Below are 27,065 nucleotides of genomic sequence, written 5' to 3' on the forward strand. Positions count from 1 at the left end.
TCACACATTGCTCTGAAAACAGGATTCACCTCAGAGCCTGCTGGCTACAGACAGAGCCAAGGCTTTTTGGGGAGCCCCACAGGGGGAACCCGTTCATAGAACCCAACCCCAGGTTTCCTGGACCCTCTGAACGAGGCCAAGCAAACAGAATTTGTGTGAAATCTGTGCCATCCCAACTGCAGAACCCAAAAGCATTACAGCAAGCCCATGCATGAGCAAAGCATGATAAGGTTTGATAAGGTTTGATTAATGATAAAGTTTGATAAGGTTGGATTAATGATAAGGTTTGATAAGGTTTGATTAATGATAAGGTCTGATTTCCCGTCATTGTAAAGAGCAAAGGAAAAAGTTCTTGGCTGTTGGAAAAGCACTGCAGATCTGGAAAAGAGACCTTTACAAGCCAGAGGTCCTTTCTTTTATGGAAGGAAAGCATTTCCCTCACAGCCAAAGGAATGCTGAGGCACAGCATCCATGGACCCCACAAATTCCCCTTTCCATCCAGGGATATTAAAGAGCAAACCCCAGTTCTGAGAGGAATGCAGGTCATGGAAAGTGCTGCTGAAAAACTGAAGTGGTTTCTCCAGCCCAAGCGACTGTAGCATGACTATGATGGAAGGAGTTAATAGACACTGAAATTGTTTTATTAAGTAGATTTGCCAGAATTTACTGATTATCAAACCTCATTAGCCGGAGACTTGTACTCCATGTTCTTCCCCAGTTGCTGCCTGCTGGATACACGGAGGGATGCTGGAGAGATTATTGCTAAGCCCTTCCCCCTTCCCTCTCCCCTCCTCTTCCAGGACCACATCGACAGTCCCGGGGGAAGAGAGGAGGGACAGGGAGAGGGCAGGGAGGAGAGGAGGGACAGGGAGAGGGCAGCATCCACCCGCTCTCCCTCAGCATCCTCCACCAGCACAGCCCAGGAGAGGATCTGCGGCTCAGGACACCTTCGGGAGGATCCCTTAGCACAACATATGTTACATCCACACGCACGGCTGCTTTCCCCTTCCAGGAAAGAGGAGAAGGAGGAAGAGGGAAGAGCTCCGGAGGGCTCCGGGGATTTTCCATGTGAGCAGAGCCGGACGATGCCCCCGGGAGCCGCTGCCGGGTGCGGCAGGTGAGCATCACCTGCGGGGCAGCCCCGCTCCCGCCTGCTCCGCCGGTAAGAAACTTTCCTTGCAGTTTGCACTTCGCTATCTTGGGGTAAAAAATGGGTTTTTAATCTCTAGGGACTATAGGCAAACCCAGGGGTTTGTCACTAAAAGGAGGAGGGGAGTGATAAATTCTCCGAGCTGAGAAAACACTTTCTGCCTGCCTATAACAAAGTTTTGTCCGCGGTGGGCAAAGATTCCCCTCTAACTTCTCAGCAATTTGGCACGAGGTCGGGTTAATCAGAACAGTCATTGTTTAGACAGAATTTAAGGCATTTTTAATCCTTGCAATCCCCCCGAGAGGCAGAACGGGAGTGCAGCGAAAGCAGAGGAATCACCGTGTGAGCAGTCCCGTTAAAGCAATTAGAACTTCACATCCAGCTGATGGCAGGTAATTGCCCACTCTGTCGCTAATAACTATTAAGCAGCTTAGTTGAGTTAGCCCGTGGTTAGGGGTTTATAGAAATAAGAAAGCGAAGCGACAACGACCAGAAAATAAGGATAAAATAAGGATGTAACGGTGCCCAGACCTGCTCGCAGAGGAGCCCGAGGTGTTCCCGTTCGGATTTGCAGCTCCCGAGGCTCGGTGATAATTATGAATGAGGCTGGAGCTGCGCTCCGTGTTGCCGGACAACCAATGAGGCAGCAAAGCAAAGCTCATTCACGGGCTGCAGGCTTCAGGGAGAGGCACAGAGGTGACTTTTACTTACCAAACAGGCTCTCATTGATTTCCCGATTGAGGAAAGTGGCTGGAGACACCTTTCCTCTGGCAGTAACCCCTGCTATGTTTTCTCCTCCTCCCCGTGCCCTCCGGCTGACAGATCCCCCCGCTCTGATGCCGCTCTGGATGTCCCGGTGAGAACTCTTAGAGATGCCTATTCTCTCCAGAGGCAGTGACCAAGACTATAGCAACATTAGCTACAACTCCTGCAATTCCTTGAGCCACTTGTTTCCCATCTGCGTGGAAACCCCTTCTGTCAAGGGGGTCCATTACCAGAGAGCCAGGAGGATTCACCACCCTGACCAAGTGTCTGCAGTCGACCTGAAGACAGAGATCATGATCAACGTTGGGGGCATCAAGTACCTGCTGCCTTGGAGTACTTTGGACGAGTTTCCCCTGACCAGACTGAGCAAACTGAAGCTTTGCAGCAGCTATGAAGAAATCATCCAGCTGTGTGACGATTACGATGAGGACACCCACGAGTTCTTCTTTGACAGGAACCCCAACGCTTTCGGGATGATTGTCAGCTTCCTCGCAGCAGGGAAGCTGATGCTCTTGAGAGACATGTGTGCCTTGTCTTTCCAGGAGGAGCTCAGGTACTGGGGCATTGAGGAATCCAACCTGGAGAACTGCTGCTTTCGGAAACTCTTCCAGAAGCTGCAGGAGCTGGCCGAGATCCGCAAAGAAGAGGAGCTCCGGAGGAGCAAGGAGGCTTCGTGTGTCTTGGATGAGAAAACCAGGTTTGGGCAGTTCATGAACAGGCTCAGAGATATGGTGGAAAATCCCCAGTCAGGACTGCCAGGCAAAGTCTTTGCTTGTCTCTCCATCCTCTTTGTGGCCACCACAGCTGTCAGCCTTTGCGTGAGCACAATGCCAGACTTGAGAGCTGAAGAAGACAGGGTAAGTCAGTTCTTCTTAACTGCTCTAACCACAGAACTGGGACAGAAAACCCAGCTGTGGCTCAAATTAGTTCCATCATGTTCAAGTGATATCATATTAAGAATAATGGGAACAAATATTATACTGATTTTTAGCTAGAATACAAGAAAGCTTTTGGACAGAGCAGATATTTCAGCTTTCCAGTATAGGGTGGTTTTTTCCTTCTTGAGAAGCAGCTGCCAGGGTAAGATTAAGTTGTTAGCACTGACTCTCAAACTGACATCATGGAGTTTTCAAGATGCTTCACCCTCTATTTACAGGCAATCTCTCCTTTGGACACATCAGCTACAGAAATATTTTCCTCTGACATCTTTACTTTTAAAACAGCTGGGTGTCTTCCCTTGTGATAAAACTGTCAGATGCTTAAAGAGGGAGAAATATTCATTAATTTTTATATGTTACATTTCAGTAGTTGCATAAAGATTGAAGGATGAGAGGCAGATGAAGTATTTTTGCACATACTGATACATAAAAGCTGTGCCTCCAAAAAATCATAATTCCATGCTAAGAGAATTCTGTGTTTGCCCCATATATATGTACATATTGTAGGAGCAATACCAAGCACTATCTGAACTGCAAACTGCACTTAAACCCTTCTCAAAAAACTCATCCACATTAATTCAGGGCAAATCAATCAAGCCTGTATCACACATGAAGGATCTTCTCTATAACATTACTGTAAATATTTCAGTATTTAAAAGATTTATTTTTGTAATAATAGACCAGAGGAAAAGTAAGAATCCAAAGTTATTTCAGATGTGGTAACGTCGAAATTCATCAAATAACCTTGACTAATCTCTGTAATGAATCCTGCACTTCATTTGCAAATTGCCCTTCCAAAAGTGCTGAGGAAATCTGTGTCAAATGAACCCCCTGCCCCAATCCCTGCTGTAAGACAAGACACTCCTCAGAGTGTCACATATTGATGAATAAAGTCATTTTTACATTTACAGCACAGCTTGGTGTGCACAAGACAAAAATCTGCATCTATTTTACTGGTCAAAGCAGCCTTGTCATGGTTAAAATACATCCTGATATTTGATGTATTTGGATAAAACTGAGGACTGCACAGGAGGGTGAAATTTAAGATAATGTCCTGTTCCTTTTTAACCCCTTGAATATTAGTTTTCATTTGCTAAGGAAGGCTCCAGCCTGCCAGGAATAAGCCTGGTGCTCTTGCAGCCTTCCCCAGCTATTCTATTACATTTTGGCTGAAAAAAGGAAAAATTGTTTTCACAGCAAAAAGCTGTTAACACTGTTCCAATGCTTCTTCCAAGGAAGTACTTTAAATATAGAACATCCTTCTTCCAGCTCCATGTACAAACATTACAAACTCTGCTCCAGCAAGTGCTTCCTACTAACTTTGTTAAAGGAAGTGCCTTTTTATCTTCATTTCCCAACCACTGCAGGAAAAGCTTTGATAAATAAATCCCATGTAAAGGACCCAGCACATGAGCAGAGCTCTGCTAGATGTAAGGGGTTGTGTGTTTTAAAAAATAAATTGCTAAGTTAGAAAGAAAAGCATGCTGAGGGTTATAAGTGTGTCTGGGAGCTGCAGTGAAGCTGCTGCTCCTGGATTTCCTATAAAACAAGGATGATATTACTACATGGAGATTTGCATGCATATCAGCACTTTAAAAACAAGCAAACTGCATTAAAACAAGCTCAAAAGATGGATTGTTGGAAGTGCAGGGGAGAGGATGAAGGATGAACTTGAGGAAAGGACCACATTTGTCCAAATGTTTGGAAATATTCCATAATTTACACTTACAGCACCAGCCCAATGCACTTTGTTATTGTGCCCCACAATACAGAGTATTGAAAGTCCCTTTCTATGAATTATGTGATGTTCTGCCACAGGAAAAATGGGGGAATATATGAGAAAAAATACTCATGCCTTGTGGAAACGCAGAAAATCTGAACCACTAGCAAGCAGATTTGGCATCCCTACATTTCCATCCCTAAATTCTTAGCTTGCAACAAATAAGATTTCCTTTCTGACATCTCAAAAGAGCATTTTAACTAGAGCTGGACAAATAGCTCCATGAAGTTAATTGACTAAAATTAGGAGTTCTTGGCTGCAGCTGAGTCATACTTAGCAAAATCAGCTCTCTGTTGATTTGTAACTCAGAGCAGACCTCAGAGAGTGATTCCAAAATGGGGCCACATTTACCAGCAACCTGAAACAAGCATGCAGGACCTGGAATTTTTGCTTTTAGGGCTGAACACAAAGATGATTCCATATCTGTTTGCTCAGTGACAGAAAACAGTCAAATTCCTTCACAAAGTTTCTGAACAACCTGAAATTCCACACCTGAATGCAAAGATTATTGTGAGGTTTAGTCAGTTCTGAGTTAAAGCTTGGCAAAAGCTCTGAGCTAAATATCCTTAAAATTACTGCAAGGATCCATTTCCCAATGTCACTAACGCTGGAAATTGAATTTATCCGTATTAACCATTCTGAAAAACAGACAAAAAAGGCTTTACCTCTGCTGCATGTGTACCACTCTAGGGTCCTGTTCCTCCTCACCACAGCCACATTAAGAGAGTGAAAAGTGGCTGGACTCCAGCTCAAGATGGATCAGAATAAAAAAAACAAAAGGGAGAAAAAAAAAAAAAGGAAAAATAAAGAAATAATGCAAGGTGACTTCCACTTGACTCACTTGGCTCAGAGGCTGCTGATCCCACCCTGCAGGCACAGCAGATCCCTGGTCCTGGCAGCAGCTGCTGAGCCAGGTCTGCTCAGAAGGGAGGACAGAGCAGGCAGAAGAGCAGCCAGGAGTCCTCAGCGTGCTCGGGAAAGTGAAAACTCGGCTCTGTCTCCGCGAGAGGGATGGCAGGGAGCCAGGAGAGAGCATCTGCATCAGGGAAACCCAGTCACCCTGGCAACCAGAGGGGAGGGAAGGAGCCAGCGCCGGGGGCAGCAGAGGGGATGGATGGCAGGGGGAGCCTGGGGTCGGGCCTGCAGCTGACAGAGAAATAAAGGAGGAGTTGTTATCACTGACATACCCCAGAATGTGCCAAATTACACTTAGGAACCTCCTCATTGAAAAAACCACCCAGATTTGTGCCAACATTTCTGTAAATTTATATTATATATGGACATGATGGGAATGCCAACCCAGAGAGAACAGTCCCAGGTGAAGAGTGAGCAAAAAGTTCAGCAAAAATGTGGAGTAGCAAAGGAACAGCTCTGGTGAGATCAAATTTGAGTCTGACCATGAAATAAACGTACAAAAGGTTTCATTATTTGTGAGGCTAAGGAGAGAGGAATCATCAGGAACAAGGTTATGTTAGTTAGGAATGAAACAACAGAATTATCACATTTTCCAGTGGAAATATATCCTTGTCCATGATATTTGCATCAGTTCTTTATGGAGCTGTTTTTACCAAACAGTTTTTACCAAACTGTCTTTGGTAAAAAGCAGATTTAATATCATCAATGTGCAGTAATCAAGGCATGTAGAGATAGGAAAAAAAGGCATATTTAAAGGTGAGAAAATCTGTTATTGATCTGAACAGGCAGCCCAAGAGAACTGCAAATCTGAGCTGGAGACCAAGAACACAGGGTAGGAAAGCTGAAGTGACAAAATTCACCAGTGTTACCCTCAAATGAAGAAATTCAGATCATGTCACTGGAGACAGGACAGAAGTACCATCAAAGCCCCCCAAAAGTCCCAGTCCCACATAAGAGTTACAATCAGGATCACTGAAACAGCCACTACTCGCACATCCAACCCAAAGGGATAAAACCATCATTACACCAGAAAACTCTGGGACAAAACCACTGCAGAGGGAGAGCACTTCGAAATACTCTTGGGACTTTCCTTGGGATAAGATGTTTCATTTAATGAGTCCCTAAAATTGGCATCCCCTGGAGAAATGACTCAGCAGAAAGGCTCCAGCAAGGTCTGTCCTTCAGGAAAGCAGCAAATTAAGGTCAGGGGGGAGGAAACCCCCAGATATTTCCATTCCCTGACCCTGTTTCTACTAATTCTTGTGTTTGCTCTTAACTGACCTTGAGAAGCTTGGAATTGCTTTAGGTATTTTATAGGACCTAATGAAACAAAATCATCATAATTTACAACCACCGTTGCTGCATGTGAAGGTTTTATCCTGAAACACAGAAAACTCATTTTTTAAAATCTTCTTTTCCTGGGATCATTTGATTATGTGAAAATCAAGCTCCTTTTAAGAGAATAAGTTTCTTGTCTCTGGTTGCACTTAGAATCCAGAAAAGAGAACAGATGAGGAGAAGCCAGTACTTAACAAATAGAACCACTTTAAAATTATTTTTTATATTCTACACCATTACTCTGGAGGCTCTGATTAGTTTTTTAATGCTTGATGTTGCTGAAGTTTTCTGTATGATGCTAAAGAATGTTTGGCTTGCACACTGGGGGAAACTGCCAAGAAACAGGTTTTCTTTAAAATGGAATAATTTTACTTTATGAGGGAAAAACCCAATTTATTCACCTTACTATGAAGAGAAAGAAAATGTAATGCTCATTTAAAGTGTAAGACTATAAAGGCATATATGTACATGCCTATCTATAAATATACTGCTATTTACATATGACTTGAAATTACTTGGAACAAAATAAAGCTGGATGGGCTTTGGCTTTATTGCATCTGCTCAAGCACTTTATTCTGGGTGCTTATCAGGTCACTTTCTGCAGACAATCTCTCTCTTAAATTGTCCAAGCATCCAGTGCAATTCTGATTTTTTTTCTGACCATTTTGATTAGCAAGGAAAGTAGGAAAATGTGCTCCACTGGAGCACCAAAACCTCCTGGTCTGGATGTGCTCAGCAGAGTGAAACCCAGATATTTATGTGCTTCAGGGACTGAATTAGCTAAATTAATAATGATTGAAGAAAGGTTAAATAAGAAACCATTAAACAACAGAAATCAGAATATTCAAGCTTGGGACTTTGATATATATTTATGAATTATGGTTTTATGATATATATATTTATGAATTATTGCGTTATGATATATATTTAGGAATTATTGCTTTATGATATATATTTATGAATTACTGCTTTATGAGATCTGCCTTTTTTTGAGGCCAGAAACACCGGGAGCTTTGAGATGGAAATTTCACCATCATGTTAAGACCCTGATTTCAGAGTTCCACATAATCAGTGATCATTTCTCAGGCACCCACACCCAGAACTGCCCAATTCAGCAGTGGGTCTGTTCTGTACAGCTCTGATGAAGCTCATCCCACTGAAACCCTGCTCTGCACAGCCCAAAGAGCACAGAGGGTGTTCAGCTCACTGCTGCCCATCTGTGCCCATCTCACCCTCCCTGCCCCACAAAATCAGTGTCTGCACAAACTCTGGCCCTCCAGGGAGGGAATGGATCCTGCCTGCCTTTCCAAAGCCAGTGCCCAGCGTTCAGGAAGCACAATTAGGCATTATTTGTTTGCCTTATCTTCATCCCCTCTTGGCTGTGTCCCAGCAGTGCTGAGGCTCTGAGCTTTGCACGCCATCCTGGGGACCCCCAGCTGTTCCAGCTGTTCCAGCTGTTCCAGCTGTTCTGCACTGGGCACTGCACCAACAGCCGTGCAGTGTGCCAGCACGAGGCCCTCACTGGGAGCCAGGATTTCTTCCCCCTCCTGCTGCTTTCAGGACTGTAATTATTACAAAAGCCTGTTCACTCCCCTCACCTGGCTCTCCTCAAGGGGTTCAGCACAGGTGAGGGTTTAATAAATGAATAAATTAATAAATGCTTTCTTTGGGAAGATGGGTTCTGCCTTTCCATCTCTGTAAAACTCTGTTTGAAACTAATTTATCCCCCAAGTTCCTTCCTACAGTGTCAGCACCTCTCATTAGCACCAGTATCTCCCTTTAAAACAGATTTAACCACCTTTGGAACCCCCTGTGCTCCAGAGTTACAATAAAAAGGAATTTCTTCTCTGAAGAATTTGCAATGCAGTGAGAAAAGAAAGAAAGAAAGTAACAGGCAAAGTGCTTTGACCAGCAGCAAAACTGTCAGGTTTTTGCTATCCTTCCCAGTCCAGATAAATTCCTTGTCATTTTGACTATACTGCTCTGCACGGTTACAAATCTGTTAGATTCCTTACTAGAGAAACAAGAAAGATTTACTCTTTCACGTCTTTCTGCTAACACCAACACTTTAGAGTCACCAACTGGTTTAAATCAAAACCAGATTCTTCAGATTGACTCTAACAGTGTCTGCAGACTAAAGTTTAAAAGTTAATTTTAACAATTTATTTTAGGTACACTTCTGCCCCAGAGGGGATAATTATTTGTTGGACACAGAGCATTAATTCTCTGTTCTTTCTAATGTCCACATTAATACAATATCAATATTAGTTCAGTTTCCTCAAATGCTGTAGTTGTAGTAATTGTTTTCCTAAGTCCTGGCTTCTTTCCCCTCAAGTAGAACAAGTGGGAACTCACTGTGTTCTCAGAATACACAGCACTGCTTTAACAAGCTCATCATTCCCTAAATCAGGTTAGAGTCTTTCTCAGCAGGCTGTAACCTTCTCATTTTATTGCATCAGGCTGAAACCATAAATCCAAGAGCTGATGTGATCCATAACACGGGGTTTTCAAGCTCTCCCTCCCCATGATTTGATTCAGCAGAGCGTGGTTTAATTATTCAAATAACAGCGTCAATGCGGCCGCAGTGATTCAGCACTACCTGCAGCACTGCAGCTGCATCCCAGAGCTCAGGTATGCAGGGGGCCCAGGCTGGCACCACATTTCCTAACCAAGGCAGCACTTCACAGCCAGAAAGGATTTCTGCCCTGTATCTGTTCATTTCCTGCTGCCAACGTGGTAAGAAAAGCTTGGAGCCAGCTGGGGAGCTCAGCTCCCTACACCCAACTCTTGCGCTGTTTCTGCTCCTTCCCAACCCTTCTCTAGACTTCAGCCTCCCCTGTATCCCACTGCCTTGGCTCTGTGGGAAGAACCAAAGCTTGTTTTCACACCATCCCATTAGTTTGTGTTTTTCACACAGAGGGAGAAGCTCTAGAGCAGGATGAACTGCCCAGGTGTGAGAAGTGCAAAGGGCTGGAAATGTCAGCCTTGGGCTTAGAGAGGAAAATTCAACCTTGGGCTTAGAGAGGAAAATTCCTGCTGGTTTTACTTTGAAATCCTGGACCTAGAGGGCTGGCTGGTTTTGGCCAAAGGGCCAGGCTGCAGGAAGAGCAGTCCTGCTGGGATAAGTGCTGGACAGCACAGGCTGGCAGAAGGCAGGGCAGGAGCTGCAGGACAGGCTGATCCCATCTGCTGCCTCTCTGGTGGCCTCTGTCCACAGAGCAGTGTGTGCATCACAGGAAGGATCTGAGCAGCAGCTTGGCTGTGCCAAACAAAACCTGCCCCTGCCAGGATAAATTTAGCAGATGTGAACCATGACCTTGCATCAGCCACGGAGCCAGGTGTGCTCCTGGTGTGAACGGTGACATTCTGTCTGTCCTTCCACTGCAGAGGGGTGAGAAGGTGCAGGTCCTGTGCTCAGGGAACTCCTCTAGGACTCAATAGGATGGAGCAGGTGCTCTCTGAGCTCCTTCCCTGCCTGGTTCTGGCTCCATTGGGTGTGGGTCACTGAGCTCAGGGCAGCCTTTCCTCAGGAGCAATCCCTGCTAGGAGCAGGCTCCGATCCTTTCAGCCCTTGCTCATTTGTTTGATGATGATGATGAGCCAGCTGCTTCCCACAAACATGCCCTGGGAATAACAGTGTTTGCATACAGGGGTTCTGTTGTGACTTCTAGCTGGGTTCAAGGACTTTAGTCAGCTTGGCTTCATAAATAACATGAGATTCCTTTCTCACCAGTGTGCTGTGTAAGCAGCACATACACCTTGTGCTGAGGTACACATTGATTTCCACTCCAAAGCTCTGGAAAAATGGCATGATTCTGAAATAATCCAGATACTGATCGAGCTGTGCTTATTACCAAAGTGCTCCACAAACATCGGAGAAACTTTTGCTGTTTAACCTGGGAATAGATCACTTGACACAATAGATCATTTGACACAATAGATCTTTTGCTATTTAACCTGGGAATAGATAATTTGACACAACAGATCATTTGCTTGGGATCTAACCTGGGAATAGATCATTTGACACAATAGATTATTTGCCATTTAACCTGGGAATAGATCATTTGACACAACAGATCATTTACAATTTAACTTGGGAATAGATCACTTGACACAATAGATCATTTGCTATTTAACCTGGGAATAGATCATTTGACACAATGATTATTTGCTATTTAACCTGGGAATAGATCATTTGACACAATAGATCATTTGCTATTTAACTTGGGAATAGATCATTTGACACAAGAAACACTTGGAATCTGGCACCACCCTGAGCAGAGCTCCCTGGCAAGCACAGGAAGGAGATCACAGGAAATCCTGTAGTTTTGCTTGTTTTACCTCCTAGACCTGTTTATAGATTGTGGGAAATCCCAAATTACACAGCACAGAAAATGGGCCCAGACTGCTGCCAATAAACTTCCACTTAGAGTCAATCACACCCAGGGCAGAAAGTTGGTACCTATCCAATTTTTATCCTCACACAGCTGCAGCACTGCTCTCCCAGCATAATGGGAATAACAGGATTTTTTCCTGATTGTACTTCAGATTAAGAGGGAATAAAGGGTAAATACCCACTGCAAAAGGTATTGGGGTAAATCTCTGGCAGCAGGAAACTCATTGGTAGATCAGGTAATGATTCAGAACCAGTTTTCCAAAGCATATTTTAATTGTCAATTGTCTTAAGAGAGCAAAAAGGTGAGACACAAAATGATCCTCTTGAAGGAACAAGAGGAGTTCCTTGGTGGTGTCTTACAGTTATTCAGTAATAATCAAGTTTTTCCTTGTCTACATAAAAACAATGAGCAGCATCTGGAAACCAGCATGGATAGATGAGAGATATATTCTGCAGGGGAAATTCTGCTTCAGTCTCCCTGGGCATAACTGAAATTATTGATGCATGTAAAGATATTATTTTCACTAGATGAGATTTATACCTGTTGTAAGTTAGGCTACTGCTGCATAACCCTGGGATCTGATTCTGTTTGTTATCCTTGATGTCATTACACTTTAATTAATGTTTCCTGGCAAACTAAGAGGCTGGGAAATTTATCTCTTTTTATCTTGTGAGTGGCACATATCTCAAGCACATTTAGCTGGAATTCACAATTAGTGAATAAATTGCTTTTTTGCTGCTCCATCCCTGGAAGTATCCAAGGCCAGGCTGGACAGGGCTTGGAGCAACCTGGTTTAAGGGTTTTAAATGGATTTAAGGTCCCTTCTACCCAAACCATTCTGGGATTCTGTGAGTGGAAATCAGAAACCAGGAGGGTTCCCCTGGGCACTTTTTTCCTCTGGCTGTTGAGGGAACTGGGTTAACTGCACTCAGTACTGCTCTTCTTCTCTTTTATTATGAACCTACCTTCTTTTTTTTCCTGTTTAAAGAGAGTTTAACAGAAATATCCTAAAATGAGCAATCTCACTGTAACACCATAAACTCCAGCACATAAGAGAACGTGGAAAATAAGCCAGTCTCTTATACACCAGAGGGGGATAATCAAAAGGAAGCTTGAATTTTTTTACTATCTCTGGTGGTAGAGGAGTTTGAAACAACTCCTTTGCTTCTTTGAGGTAGTTTATAAATCTAAGAAACCACTCAATATTTCAGGCAGCAGACTCAATATATATCTTTTTACACACAAAATATTGTTTCATTCATTGCAGAGCCAAATGCTCATTTCATACAGAAGATCAATACCAGGCACTCATTTTATTACATTTATATCACAAGTTGTAGAATTTCTGCTGCAGGCAAGTTCCATAAATCCTGATAAATTCTTGCATTGTTGAAAAGTAAATCTGCAGGATGAATAAAGTATAAAGAGTTACATACTCACTGCTGGGCCTGTCATAACTGCTCTCCCATCAAAGTCGGAGACAGGATGAGCAGAGATTGATGTCAGATGGTTTGGTTGAAAAAGCCCTCCCAAAATATGCTGTGGTCAGTTCTAAATAAAACCTCATCTTCCCCTCTTGCTCACAGTCAGCATCACCCCAGCTTGGAGCTTTTAGAGCTCCCACTCCACCATGAGCAAAACTGCAGCAGGAGGAGAAGGAGCTCAGTTAAAATTTCACTCAAAGATCTGGAAATAAAACCCCAGAATTCTCTAGTTAATGGTGAGGTCAAGGGAGGGAGTTTGTTGTGGTTTGTGGTGGCAGGTGTTGAGCACTAGAATATCCAAATGTGACTGGTTTGTTCAGAAAGAGGAATTGTGCAGAAGTTGTTGTGGCACAGAGATTTCTTTATCTGCCATTTAGGTATATGGCTTTCATGGATCAGAATATTTGGGCCATACTGAAAGTAACTAATGAGAATGTGGTGGCAAAAAAAATTTGAAATCTCCCCCTGACACAGGAGCATCAGTATTTTGGTGAGAACAGAACTCTGAAGTCAGTGTGTTCTGCCTGTTCTTTGGATAACAGTTCTGAGAGCAACATAAAACACTGAGCTGTAAAAATCCTCAAAACTACTGGGAGAAACAGAAATTGGCTTTGGTGCTTGATATTTCCTTCCCTACCCCCTCTTATTTCAATATTTGCTGCTTTTGACCAGGGTATTCAAAAGGATGAAGAATGTTTGAAGTGACTGACATTAGAGAGGGATATTCTATATAAATCAAGTCAGGTGCACTCCATAATATATACAAATGTTCCTAATATATAAAACGTTCACATGCAAACTCTTGGGATGAAATCCATCTCCCTATGTGAAGGCAATGAGCATGTTCTCATTATGCTGACAGCATAAATTGCCTTCTGTAAGTAAATATAAATTTCCATAGGGAATACTGAAGTTACTGAGGGTGGCAAGAATTAAAAATCTCCCAAACAGTCTCTACATTGCTACACCTTGAAATTTCATGCTCAGTTCAAAAGCCTACATCTTAATGGTTAAACTTTCCAGGTTTAACAAACCAGCAAGTTTTAACCAGGTTAAATAAAATTTCTTGTATTTCCTAAGGAAGGAATAGGGAAAACCCCATGATGATCTGAGAGCAATGTCACCTGCAAATGTCTAAAGGCAAATAAATAACAGATGTACTGGAAATTCAGCCCAGCTAACAAAAAATTAAATAAATCTTGATGGGAGCAATGAATAATTCAGAGGCCCATCACTGGGGTGACCAGAGGCAGGTTTGTGCAGAGTCCAGGCTGCTTTGTACAAATAATTCAGGGCTCAGAGAGAGTGAGCAGTGCACAACACAACTGCTGATTGCAGGCAATCTCATCAAGCCCAGTCAGCAGCTCTGCAAACATCAGCGTGCTCCAGCCCTGACTGCAAATGGAGCCACAGCCTGACCCTGCATGCAGAGCCCTGGCAGGGCTGATGAAACTTCTGTGGTGTTTCATTTTAGGGGTAAAATATGAACTCAGCAGCTTACTGTGCAGAAAGGAGAAATCCCCAAATGCTGCTACAGAGCTAAATTGTTCTGAGGGTTGGGCAGGGTAAAACTCACTCCTGAGGGGGAACCTCTGCTGGCCAATTTTGTAACACAAAAAGACTTGTTACTCCCAAGTGCAGCAGAAAGTGGGAAATATTGAGTGTTGTAAAAAGTCTGCCGTGATTCCATTTTCTTCATGTGGGAAAAGCCAATATTTCATTCACACAACTCATTTTGTACAGTTTTTACAGACCTTGTGGGCAACTTTAATTTGTTGATAACTTTCTTGTCAATTACTGTATTGGTTAGTAAAAGGTATTTTCCTTGTCCATCAAATCTCTTTCTTCTTGAATTGTTTACATATTTTCTTCACTGATTCTCATGGGACATATCTTATTGTTTATACAGGTGCACTTGTTTTTCACCCTAGAAATAGATTGTTGTGTTAAAGAACTCTCATTTTCAAGATGTTTTCACATAAGAACTTGCAAAGTTCTTAGCTGCATTTAGAAGTGACAGGCCAGCTATTAATTTAATAGGCATGCCTGATTTTATGAGGCCTTTCTTTTATAATTTTTTCTACCTGTCTGTGACATTCAGAACTTACAGCCTGCATGCCAGGACTTTATACATAGATGGGTTTCATTCTAGTAGTTGGAAGAAGCAACAGGGTAAAATGAAGCAGGTAGACCTCATGGCCTACCTGACCAATGAGACCTGACCATGACCAATGAGGCAAATGAGCTGTTTGTTCAGCTATTTTGTGTGCTCAGTATTCTCTGTGGAACTGAAGGACAGCTGCCACACTACCTGTGAGCTGGTTTTGTTTATCTCTGCTGCCAGTGACTCAGGCAGATCCATATTGCCTCTCCCTCAGCGTTTTTGGATGCTGGCTCACAGACTGTTCTTTTGTTTATTTCCCTCTCTGTTTTGTGGCAGGGTGAGTGTTCCCAGAAGTGCTATTACATCTTCGTCATCGAGACCATCTGCGTGGCCTGGTTCTCCCTGGAGTTCTGCCTCCGCTTCATCCAGGCCAGGAGCAAGTGTCAGTTCTTCAAAGGACCCCTGAACATCATCGACTTCTTGGCCATTTCCCCTTACTACGCCTCCCTCATCTTCTCCGAGGACGACTCCAGCGAGGAGGAGGACAGGCCGAGCAGCAACACGTACCTGGAGAAGGTGGGCCTGGTGCTACGGGTTTTACGTGCCTTGAGGATCCTGTACGTCATGCGCCTTGCCCGCCACTCGCTGGGCCTGCAGACCCTGGGCCTCACCGTGCGCAAGTGCACGCGGGAGTTCGGGCTGCTGCTGCTCTTCCTGTGCGTGGCCGTCACCCTCTTCTCCCCCCTGGTGTACCTGGCTGAGAACGAGTCGGGCAGGGTGCTGGAATTCACCAGCATCCCTGCCTCCTACTGGTGGGCCATCATCTCCATGACCACCGTGGGCTACGGGGACATGGTGCCGCGGAGCGTGCCGGGCCAGATGGTGGCTCTGAGCAGCATCCTCAGCGGGATCCTCATCATGTCCTTCCCCGCCACCTCGATATTCCACACCTTCTCCCACTCCTACTCCGAGCTGCGCAAGGAGCACGAGCGGCTGCAGTCGCGGCTGAGCCGAGCCAAGAGCGCCAACCGCGCTGGGGAAAGTGACACCTTCAATGAGACAGACAGCCTGATCCTGGAGGGACAGGCCTCCCCCATCAAGTACATCTACACAGGGAACTGAGCCTGGAGACCATATCAAACACCTCTATAGGGAACTGGGCCTGGTGTCCCCCTCAAACACATCTACACAGGGAACTGGGCCTGGTGTCCCCCATCAAATACATCTACACAGGGAACTGAGCCTGGAACCACATCAAATATATCTGCACAGGGAACTGAGCCTGTGAGCCTGAAACCACGTCAAATACATCTGCACAGGGACCTACCTGGGCTTGGAGATCCCATTAAATACATCTACATAGTGATCTGGGCCAGGCCTCCCCCATCAAACACATCTACATGGGGAACTGAGCCTGGAGACCATATCAAACACATCTACACAGGGACCTGAGCCTGGAGATACTATCAAATACATCTACACAGGGACCTGGGCCTGGACACCCCCATCAAACACATCTACACAGGGACCTGGGCCTGGAGATCCCATGAAATACATCTACACAGGGAACTGAGCCTGGAACCACATCAAATATATCTGCACAGGGAACTGAGCCTGTGAGCCTGAAACCACGTCAAATACATCTGCACAGGGACCTACCTGGGCTTGGAGATCCCATTAAATACATCTACATAGTGATCTGGGCCAGGCCTCCCCCATCAAACACATCTACATGGGGAACTGAGCCTGGAGACCATATCAAACACATCTACACAGGGACCTGAGCCTGGAGATACTATCAAATACATCTACACAGGGACCTGGGCCTGGACACCCCCATCAAACACATCTACACAGGGACCTGGGCCTGGAGATCCCATGAAATACATCTACACAGGGAACTGACCTTGGTATCCCCCATGAAATACATCTATACGGGGACCTGGGCTTGGAGACCCCACCAAACACATCTACACAGGAATCTGAGCCTGAAACCACATCAAAAACATCTACACAATGACCTGGGCCTGGAGACCCCATCAAACACATCTACACATTGACCTGGGCCTGGAGACCACATCAAACACCTCTACACATTGACCTGGGCCTCGTGTCCCCCATCAAACACATCTACACAGGGGTCTGGGCCTGGCCTGGGCCGTTCCCAAAACCACAGACAGAAATGTGCACATGTGCATCAGCAAAACACACAAAGCAAAGCAACAGCACAGGTTACAGTGCTATCCTCTCTCCTGGCATAGGTGTAAGCAGCAGCCAACCCAACAAAGCCAGGTCCAAAAAATCCCCATGGAGCTGGAGGCTGGGAGAATGTAAAAAAGTCAGAGTTTATTCAGTGATAAATGCTCATTCTTCTCTATGACTACTAAGAATAAACTTTGTGTGTACCACTCATGCATCTTGCTGAATACCTAACACTGAATGAATTACAAACAAACCAGCTTCTGTTGGCACAAACACACTTGTTATTTGATTTGCCTTTGAGTTTCCAGTGTTCTTGCAATGAATTTCCTGAGCCAGGCGTTAGGACACATTCTTTGAGGGCTACACACCAGTGTGGTTATCCACAGCTCATCCACCAGGCATACAGACACAAATCCAAATTCTGTATTTAAAGCCAGTAACAAGCTTAAAATAAAAATAAAACTGCTGTATGTGACAGCTTTCAAAGTTTGCCTGTAGCCAGATGATCAATCTGTACCTAACAAATTGCACTGCTTTGTATAAAACACATAATGTTTGCAAGAGCATTTGCTTGAAATGCAGTTGTGGTCTGCAGACTGTAAACATATCATACTAGACAGCAAAAGTCTTCAAACTTCTTTTTCATATAATTATTTAAAATAAAAATGAGAAATAAAAGAAATTAAAAAAAAAAGCCCAAGCTTACTGACCATATCAAAAACCCTTGGTGTTCTATTTTGTGTTGAATGGTGATGGTTTCTCTAGAAGAAAGATAAAAAATAGGCTTCTTGAAAATGTGAAAATTGGCTTCTCAAAATGTGAAAATTCTTCTTCTAAGAAGAATCCAAAGGTTTAAATAGTAAAGAATGAGGGGAATGATTGCCAGAGAGGCAGTGGGAGCGATTTTCTGATGGAAATGGAAGATGCCCCTTTTGGGACAGCAAGAAGGAATCAACAGGGCTTTGCAGAGGTCACCAATGCTCCTTTAAGGACAGAATGGATGGTTTTGTACAATTTGAGCCTTTGGATGGTGTGAAGGTGCTCAGTCAGTTCCATGCAGGTCCCAGAGGCCAGGTGTGCACACACCTGAGTGTTCATGGCCACAGTGAGAGCCCCCCTGATCCCCACAGGGCTCTGACACGCTGAATTTCGGGAATGTATTTAAGCACTGATATTAATCAAGGCCTAAATTAGTTTTTAATCAGATTCCCAGCTTTCAATTACTCCATTTCTTAAATCTTGCCAAGGTCCCCATGTCCTTGTGATGGGGCAGAGCTCAATGAGTGAGCATTCCCCAGGGCCAGCTTTGGGCAGGGACCCCTCCTGCCCAGCCTGGGCACATTGGGAGCCTGGGGACACCTGCAGCACTGCCACATCTCCCACCTGGACATGAAACCCAGCCTCCTGCAGGAGCTGCTCCCCTCCTTCCTGCACAGCTGGAGTGGAGAAAAGCACAGTTGTTGGCACCACTGGCATGGCGTGACTGGAATTAATCTCTTGGGTTTATCTTGCTATTGACCTTATGATTCAAACCAGAGAAACTGCAGGGGATTATTCAGGGGGATGTTCCAACAAGAGGAACATGGCTTTAGATGACAGGCATTTACATTTGTCCCATTAAGTATGCAATTTCTGCTGGTTTATGCACAGGTCCATCTGATTTTTTATTTTTCACAATTTTCTTTTTTTTTTTTTTTTTTTTTTTCTGGCAATTCTCTACAGTAGGTAGGTCCAGTGAGATGATAAATCAGACAAAATCCTGGTCTGGACTATGAAGCAAACCTCTCCAGGGTCCTGTGCATGGTGATGCCACCTGCATTTCTCTGGAGATTCTGCCCCTCTGGCCTGGCAGTGCCAAATCCAGTGCTAGCTCCTGATCACTGGTGGCTGCTGGGACACATTCCCTTTTCCTTCTTTCCTTTTCCTTTCTCTTTCCCTTTCCCTGCCCTGACACATAAAGTGATGCAGAATTGCTGAAACCTTAAAAAAAAAAACAACACTTCTCCCATTGACACACACTTTGGGGACACAAACAATCAGGTGGGGCAGCTGATTTGCTTACTCCAAGTAACAATTTCCTTATTTGATCAGAAGTTAGTTCAACATGGTTACACACAAAATTAGCCAGCACATGGTTATAAAAATGTAGATATCTGGTGAAATATTGGGGGTTTTGCTGCTCAAGTGCTTGTAACAGCTCCATGTCCACCAGGTTCTGTGATGTAGCTGGGGCTGTGGACAGTGACAGAAATCCAAACCCTGACTCAGTGTTTAACCCTGTGCAAGTTCCAAAACACAGCCCAAGAATGTGCTTTAACCCCTGTAAGTTCCAAAACATAACCCAAGAATGTGCTGAATCACAGAGTTCAAACAAACAAACAAACAAACAAACACCAGTGCTTGACAGGAGCTGAGTGTTTGCATGTCCAACTGAATTTGGATCATCACTCATATGGTCTCATTTTAACTTAAATCTCCTCTAATAGCTGGGTCTGGGCTGCACCAGCTCTCTCAGAAAATAAGTCCTGCATGATTCATGGTGTTACAGGGGAGGGAAAAATATGTTAGGAGGAACATTTAGTGCCAGTGTAACTCAACTGAGTAACACATTCGGAACAAGCAGTTACAATTAGCAGATCCTGTTGCTGCCAAGATCGAATCATTTCCTAACCAGATTTAATTAAAAGAGCAGTTGAGCTGCCTGGCACCCATCTCTCCTGACTTCAAAGCCTTTCCCCTGGTCCTACATCCCAGAAAGAGCAGAGGGACAGCACCCATCACCCAGGGGATCCACGTTGTGCAGCCCTCACCAATGCACTGCATCTCTCTTGAAGCTTCTGATTGCTGCTCTGGCACAGCAACACCTCCTGGTGTTGTAGGAACCTGCAAAAACCCCCATCTTGCTGCTTTTTGGGGGGAAATCAGGATTTCAACCCAGCCTGTGGGAATCCTGTGAGAGCGCAACACAGGATGCTCCCACCTGGACCTAAACCACAGGAAATGGCTTTTGATCAGGGGCTAAATGCAAATTTTCTGTGATGTTGAAATCCCACTGAGGGATTGAGACCTTTGTTCTGACCTAACTCTGATTTCCTCAGGGGTTCTGCAGCCTGTTCCAGCTCTCTCTGCAGCCCTGGTGCCTCCCAGCTCTCCTCCAGCTGTTTCTCCTCTGTGACTTTCACCACTTCCTCTGGCACGGAAGCATTACATAAGAGGGACATGTTATTATCCCACTAATTAACTTCCTTTAATTTTATTGCTTCTGTATTTTATTATATCAGCCTACTATTAGAACTCCTGAAATTTGCTTTTCACCTGTCTTTCCATCAGCCACTAACATAAAGTTACCAGGTTGATTAAGCCACAAATTCATTGAGGGAACAGTGTTTTATTTTAGGAGCAAATTGTAAAAGAATTCAGGGACTGGACTGCATATGCCATGCATTAATTATAGCAGAACTATTTAAAACTTGCAGTGGTCAACAATTTTATTTCAAACACACCCAAACACTGTTGTGCAGTTATTTTGATCAATTAGGCACATCTGCTGACAGAAATTACACTCAGCATGTCCCTTCTGTTTTTTTTTTTTCCCATTAAATATTTTCTCCTTCTTTTTTTTGGTTCAGAAAATTATTTTAATACATTGCAGTAACCTATAAATAATGATGAAAACCTAAAAGGTCAAGGAGAGGAAGAAGTACAGCACATTCCCAGTTTTTACTTCTACAAGTAATAAATTATTAGCCGCATGTTGAAGTTAAAACTGATAAAGGGCTGATATAAAAGTCATATTTCCTAAGTGCAATCCACTTTCTGCATGGTCAAATGAAGATATTCCAGCCCATTTTACTGAAAGTGTTGAATTCCTTCCTGTGAACTTTTTGTTTTGGTAGCAATGGGGCTTTTCCCCCTTCCCTGAGTGCCAGCCATGGCACAACACCCAGCAAAGCCCTGAGGAACAGGCTGCAGATCTGCTGGGCAGTTCTTAATTTGCAATATTAGGATGAAAACTAATGCTCTGGGTTACTCTGGTTTGTTCCTGGATGATTAAAAATGATGCTCACAAGAAAAAGATGAAAATAACCGAGGTGTTTCCCCTCCTCCTGTGCTCCTGTCTCTATCATTTCACTTCTAACAGAAGACAGCTCTCAAAAAACTTATTTTGCCCAAAGTTTTGTGTTCCTGTGGTTCCCTTATTCCAGGAAAATGCTCACAGAGAGGGAAGAGCCTGACCCAAAGCTTGGGCACTGAAAGATCTGCAACCAGAACAGCATCCCATGAGCTCACACAACCACCCAAGCCTGGATTAGCAGCACTAAGGAGCATTTTAGTAGATTATTCCAGCAGATACAGCAAGAGGGATAAAAATGCAACTCAGATTTCATTATTTTCATACTCCATTCCTGCCATAACTACAGCAGCTGTAAAAATCAAGCACTTATTGAAAAGAGAAGGGCTGTAGAAGACCCTTCAGGTGTTTCTCCTCTGAAAGTTACAGACTCTCATACCATCAATAATAAAACATAATCATCCTGAAACAACACTTCAGATTTTAATGGAAAGCTCTACTGCTTCATACCTGGCAAATTTTGCTTTAAAAAGTCATTTAGGACTTAATATATTAGCACAGAACTCCAGACATGCATATAATTGAGCCATAATGTCTCCCAAAATGTCTTTCTTTCTTTCCAGTTCTAATGTTCAGCCAGATATTAACCAGCCAGATGAGCCAACAGGTTTTGTTTCAGAATCTTCAAAATAATTCCATCAGCTTCCAAGAGGCTGTTCTCAGTAAGAGCAAATGGACCAATACAGAATTTTCCTGCTGCCTGAAGCTCAAGGAGATGAGGAACAATTAATGCTGAACTTGAGGGCAGTGAAGCCTCTGTGAGAACCCAAGGATGTTTCACTTTATTTCAGACAAACTGCAGGGGCATTTGCTGGTGTTCCACCCCTTTGGTTTAACTTTGCACCCAGGCAGACAGGACACAGATTAAATCCCTCCCCAGTTCCATGGCTTCTCTTGTTTTCACCTGCCCACAGCAGGAATTGTTCCTTTGCTCTACAAAGTTGAAGAAATTTCTTATTAAAATTCATCCCCTTAAAGGTAATGTGTGAGAAATGCTAAAGATAATTGGGTTGCACTCATGAATAAAGAATATTAATAAAATGAAGAAAGTGCTTTTATGTTCTTCAACCAACGGCTCCTTACTGCCCTTTGAGTGTGTTGCACCCTCATTTAAGAAAATAGACACTAAAATTTTCTGATTAAAGTTTCATTTGCAAAATCCCTGGTTTTGAACTGTCTTCACCAGAGCAACAGAGCAGGTAACAATCCTAAATTTATGCCTGGAGGATCTGATTTTCCAAATCATTTGTGTTTTCATTGGTCTGATGTTTTACTTTCACCTGACTGTCCCGAAGATTTCTGAGCTCTCTTGTTCCACACTAAATTAATCAGAGCTCTTCTACCTCTGAGAGACTTTTATAGGAGAATTTCGCAGAAAATCAGCTCAGCACAAAGGCAACAAAGTCCAGGAAATTTCAAAGCTTCTGAGAGACAAAAAGCTACAAGCTCATGATTAAAGGAAAAAAAACTATTACACACTTCAGCAAAGATTCATGGATACATTCCTCCAGCACAATTATTATGATTTTTAGAGGATATTTTTAGGAAAGTGAGGGTGAAACCATACACTTCATCTGTAATTCTAAGCCAGATCCGAGGGTTCATACCTTGAATGAGGCTGGCAAGATTTAGAACAGTCATTTCCAGAACTGATCAAGATAACGCTATCAGCTCATTAGGGTGTGAGTATGCATGCTTAAACAAATTAAACTCATTTCATGCTGATAAAAAGATATCTGAGGAAAACTGAAGGTCAAAGAGATTTATCCCATAAGGGATTCAGAGTTTGAGGAATGTTCCAGCAGAATTTAAAACTCCAGAAATGATGCATTTCTGCATAAAACTGTAACAAGGGTCCATTTGTCTGTGTTATTACACAAGTGGGATTAAAAAAAAAAACTCAACCCAATACAACAATGAAAATACAGAGAAATTAATCTTTAGGGCAAGGTTATTGAAGAGAACACTACATAGAAGAAAAATAAGTTTCAAATTATCTCCCAAAAGAGCTAAAATATGTCAGTAGATAAATTTGCTGGGCTTTAATCCTATTTATTGAAATAACAGCAAATTAAAGGCCCATTTTTGCAGGTTCTGGGATAATTCCTGTGCTAAGTGCTTCCAGCTTTTTGAAACTCCACAGAGCTTCAATCACCCAGCACACTGAGATCTCTAAAGAGTGCAACTAAATATTATGATAAGGCAGTTAAATTTTATGTTTGACTATACTTCATTTTATCCAAGTAGCACAGATTGTGATAGACGCTTCTCCCTGCCTGCTCTATCTCAGTGTGGGGCAGCAGAGAGAGGAAGAAAAGCAGCTCAGATGTGGGGTAAATCTGTGTCCTCCTGAAATCCAAAGTTCAGTTCAGCTCAGCCCAGTGCAGCAGGAGCTGTGAGCACCCTGACATTGCTGCTGTGTGTTCATTGCTGTCCTCAGCTGCTGCAGACATCTTTTCATTAAAAATCTTTCCTTAAGATTTTTTCCTCCTGAGAAGCTGAGAGGCCTCAGGGACAGAATGTAAACAATGATTATCTGCTGCTGTGGAATACAACAGGTTCATCTGTGATTGTCCCACGTGGATGTTTGTAATTAATGGCCAAATCACAGCAGAGCTAACTCGGACAGAGAGTCTGAGGCAGCTGCCTTTGTTATCATTCTTTCTTTTTCTATTCTTAGCTTAGCTAGCCTTCTGAGATGAAACTTTTCCTTCTATTCTTTTTAGTATAGTTTTAATGTAATATATATCATAAAATAATAAATCAAGCCTTCTGAAACATGGAGTCAGATCCTCGTCTCTTCCCTCATCCTAAGACCCCTGTGAACACGGCCACACTCAGCTGCTGCACTAAGGTAGAAAAGTCAGAAAGAAAAGCTTCATAAAATCAGGCCTGCCCTGGCTGGCCTGTCATTTCTTCTAAGGAAAGCTGGCACTGTGCAGGTTCCCATGTGAAAGCAATCCTGGTGTGAGCAGTTCATTAACATCACAATCTCTCCTGGGTAAAAAACAACTGACACCTGTATAAACTGGTTTTACACCTGAGATAGAAAAATGAAAACTATCTCACAAACAACTTTCCCTGCAGGTACACACTGAGAGTTTGAGTGACCAATCAATCCAGAATAACAATTTGTTACTGACCAATAAAGTAACTGGCAAGAAAGCTCCTGACCAGTTGGAGTCACACACCAGGTCTGTAAAACTGGATAAAAGGAGTTTTTTGTGAATAAAGAATGGGCTTTTTCCACCATGAAGGAAATGGAGTCTGTGTGATTTATTCCCATACTCATCCTCCCCTGAGGGATTCTGAAATGTAAAAATCATCAATCAGGGAGCTGAATCAAGATCAACCTTTCTTTTACCACCAAGATCAACTCTCCAGGCTCACAAGTTTTGTTGGTCTGTGAGTCCTGCAAGCTGTTCACGAGATTTGCAAACCCAGACACAGCCTCAAGCCTTTGCATTCCATTTTTATCTTGTAGTGTAATTTTACAAACCATACTGACTGCATCTATCTAATGATTACACAGAACAATCTCAAACACCTCCATTTCCAAAAGGGAGGGAATTTCACAAGGTCTTCAGAAATTTCCAGGATGGTTGATTCTGGAGGGAAAGAGGAATAAAAAACTCCAAGGAATTCTTGATTTGTTCTTTTTCCAACAAACAGAAAAAAGGGTCCACCAGCAGCAAAGAGTATCCCAACCTGTAAACCATTAGGTAAAAGTTGTGTCCCTGTGTATGAGACAATATATTCCATTTATAACTACAAAGAGGTGCTGAACCTGCTCCTCAAGGGCACATTCAGTCTGAGGGAGAAATTGGCACAGACAGAGCTGTTTGCTGGCTCAGCTCTGGCTAAAAAGCACCACTGAGGACTGCCAATATTTATGTGATCCTCCTGTTTTATTCAGAGAGCAAAAAATCACAGCCAAAAAGCCCTGGACCAGCACGCTGAACGAGGCAGGTACAGCACTCATTCCTCATAACTGATTTTCTGCTGAATAATCAAGCTTGTAATAGTTTGGGAAGCAAGCTTTCTTCTAGTAAATGTGGTGGGTAAATCAAGTAGCTTATAAAGCTAACACTGCACAGGGCTGAACTCTGCCAAAATCCATCCAAGGAAATTCTCCCAAGGTCCTGTGTTTGCATGCAGGGAAGCAGGTATAGGGGGATGTGCGCTAATGGGGGATTTTCCTCATGGAACCTGTGGGTTTGCTCAGAAGAAACAACAAAATACAACAATTTCTAGCTCATGGGTTTCCACAGATAGAATTGACATAATTATTTCCCCTTCCTTTTCCTTTTCCTTTCCCTTCTTCCCTTCCCTTCTTCCCTTTTCCTTCTTTCCTTTTCCTTTCTCTTTCCCTTTCCCTGCCCTGCAGCTGCACATCTGGAAACCTCTGTACCCTGGCCCCCCTCTATCCCAGACTTTTTCAGGTTGAAGGAAATGTCTGAGGAATTATCACAAAGGCTCCAAATGTCCCCAAATGTGAGCACAGGAGCAGAGCTCTGGGGCTGAGCCAACAGGAGCTCAGCAGTGCTGAGGATTTTCTGCCACTCCTCCAGCCTCCCAGGCAAGTGAGGCACACAAGGATGAGTGGATGATGTGCTCACTCTCCAGGGGTTGTGTTCCAGCTCTCTTACAGACCCTCTCAGGGAAGATTTTATTCCTTAATCTAATCTCAATCTCCCCTCTCAGTTTAAAGCCACTCCTTATCCTATCATTACATGTTGCTTTCCAACAACATTTCCAACAAATGCGACTTGAGCTTTTCTGCTTTCTTCCTCAGTCCCCAGCTGGAATCCTCTGGTAATCCAAATGCTCAGGTTTACACTGATGTTTCAGGTTTGAGCTTCTCTATTTTCACACTCTGTGGTGCTTTAGTGTGTGGGTCTGGGTTCATATCAGGGGATGCTGAGCTCTGTGCACAGAGCAGGGACACAAAACAATTCCTGCTCCAGCTGGGCACCAAGGACAAATGATCCAAATCTCAGCCCCAGAGCACAAACACCGTGGGGTGGAGAGAGAAAAACAAGCAGGGTGGGACTGCAGGGGCTAAAGCTGGAATGGGACAATGAACTGCAAGGTGCAAAAGGAGCAAAAATTATAAAAGTGAGAGATCCCATGACCAGTTGTCCATTTTGTGGCCATTTTGGGTTGTGCTGCCCAAGGTGGATCCATTGAGGCCTCTGAATAAATCCCTACTTTATTCTTTATCTCCATCTACTCTCTGTTCTAGGACAACCTTCACCTTCAGACATCAACACCAGAATCACCTCAAGGCCTTTGTGTGCCTTTATCTTCATTTCTCCCCTCCTGTAACCTCCTTTCACCTGAGCTTTGCCCTGCATGGACCCCAGCAGAAGCCAGAACGAATCTCTGAGCTCCATTGCATGACAAAGCAGCAGAAGGCACAGAAACCTGAGCACATTTCCAAGCTCAGCAGAGCATTGCACTCATTCCTAACGAGAGGCATCCTTCACCAGGCTGAGATTTTACAGGTGCTGAGGCTCTGAGAGCTGTGAAATGAACAATAAAAGACTTTGGGTAGCTTAGCATGAAGGCAAGATTGCAAATTAATGTTAAATTTTATTCAGGTTTATCCAGTGGGCAGGAAATGGATCCTACTGTTAAGGGAAGAAAGAAAAAATGTTTAAAATTTGTATCACAGGGGACCTACAAGGAGTCCAGCTCTGAAGTGAATGGGGATCAAACCCACACACTTGGCATTTTTAGCACCATGCTCTAACAAACTGAGCTAAATTCAGAGCCAGGTGTGTTTATTCCGTATATCACCCACAGAACACCAGCTGCCTGCAGTGTTTGCCTTCAGCTGCACATGGAGGCATTAAAT

General features: G+C 43.6%; 1 protein-coding gene across 1 annotated transcript; it reads left to right on the top strand.

The window, feature by feature from the left end:
• The first annotated feature begins 1,104 nt into the window (after window positions 1-1,104).
• Window positions 1,105-16,071, top strand: KCNG4 (potassium voltage-gated channel modifier subfamily G member 4). Its single transcript, XM_054269452.1, has 3 exons — window positions 1,105-1,162; window positions 1,973-2,772; window positions 15,208-16,071. Exons 2-3 carry the CDS (start codon window positions 2,023-2,025, stop codon window positions 15,991-15,993), a joined length of 1,536 nt encoding a protein of 511 aa, XP_054125427.1. The 5' UTR covers window positions 1,105-1,162; window positions 1,973-2,022; the 3' UTR covers window positions 15,994-16,071.
• The last annotated feature ends 10,994 nt before the right edge of the window (window positions 16,072-27,065 follow it).

The sequence above is a fragment of the Melozone crissalis genome, unplaced genomic scaffold, assembly GCF_028551555.1.
Source record: "Melozone crissalis strain CALT ecotype California unplaced genomic scaffold, PUWL_Pcris_2 ptg000007l_1, whole genome shotgun sequence".
NCBI lineage: Eukaryota > Metazoa > Chordata > Aves > Passeriformes > Passerellidae > Melozone > Melozone crissalis.

What these genes read in the sequence shown, in the direction of transcription:
- KCNG4 (XM_054269452.1), top strand. Translation starts at nt 2,023, where the DNA reads ATGCCTATTCTCTCCAGAGGCAGTGACCAAGACTATAGCAACATTAGC. An exon ending in TGAGAGCTGAAGAAGACAGG is followed by an intron (nt 2,773 to 15,207) that starts GTAAGTCAGTTC and finishes GTTTTGTGGCAG; the next exon opens with GGTGAGTGTTCCCAGAAGTG.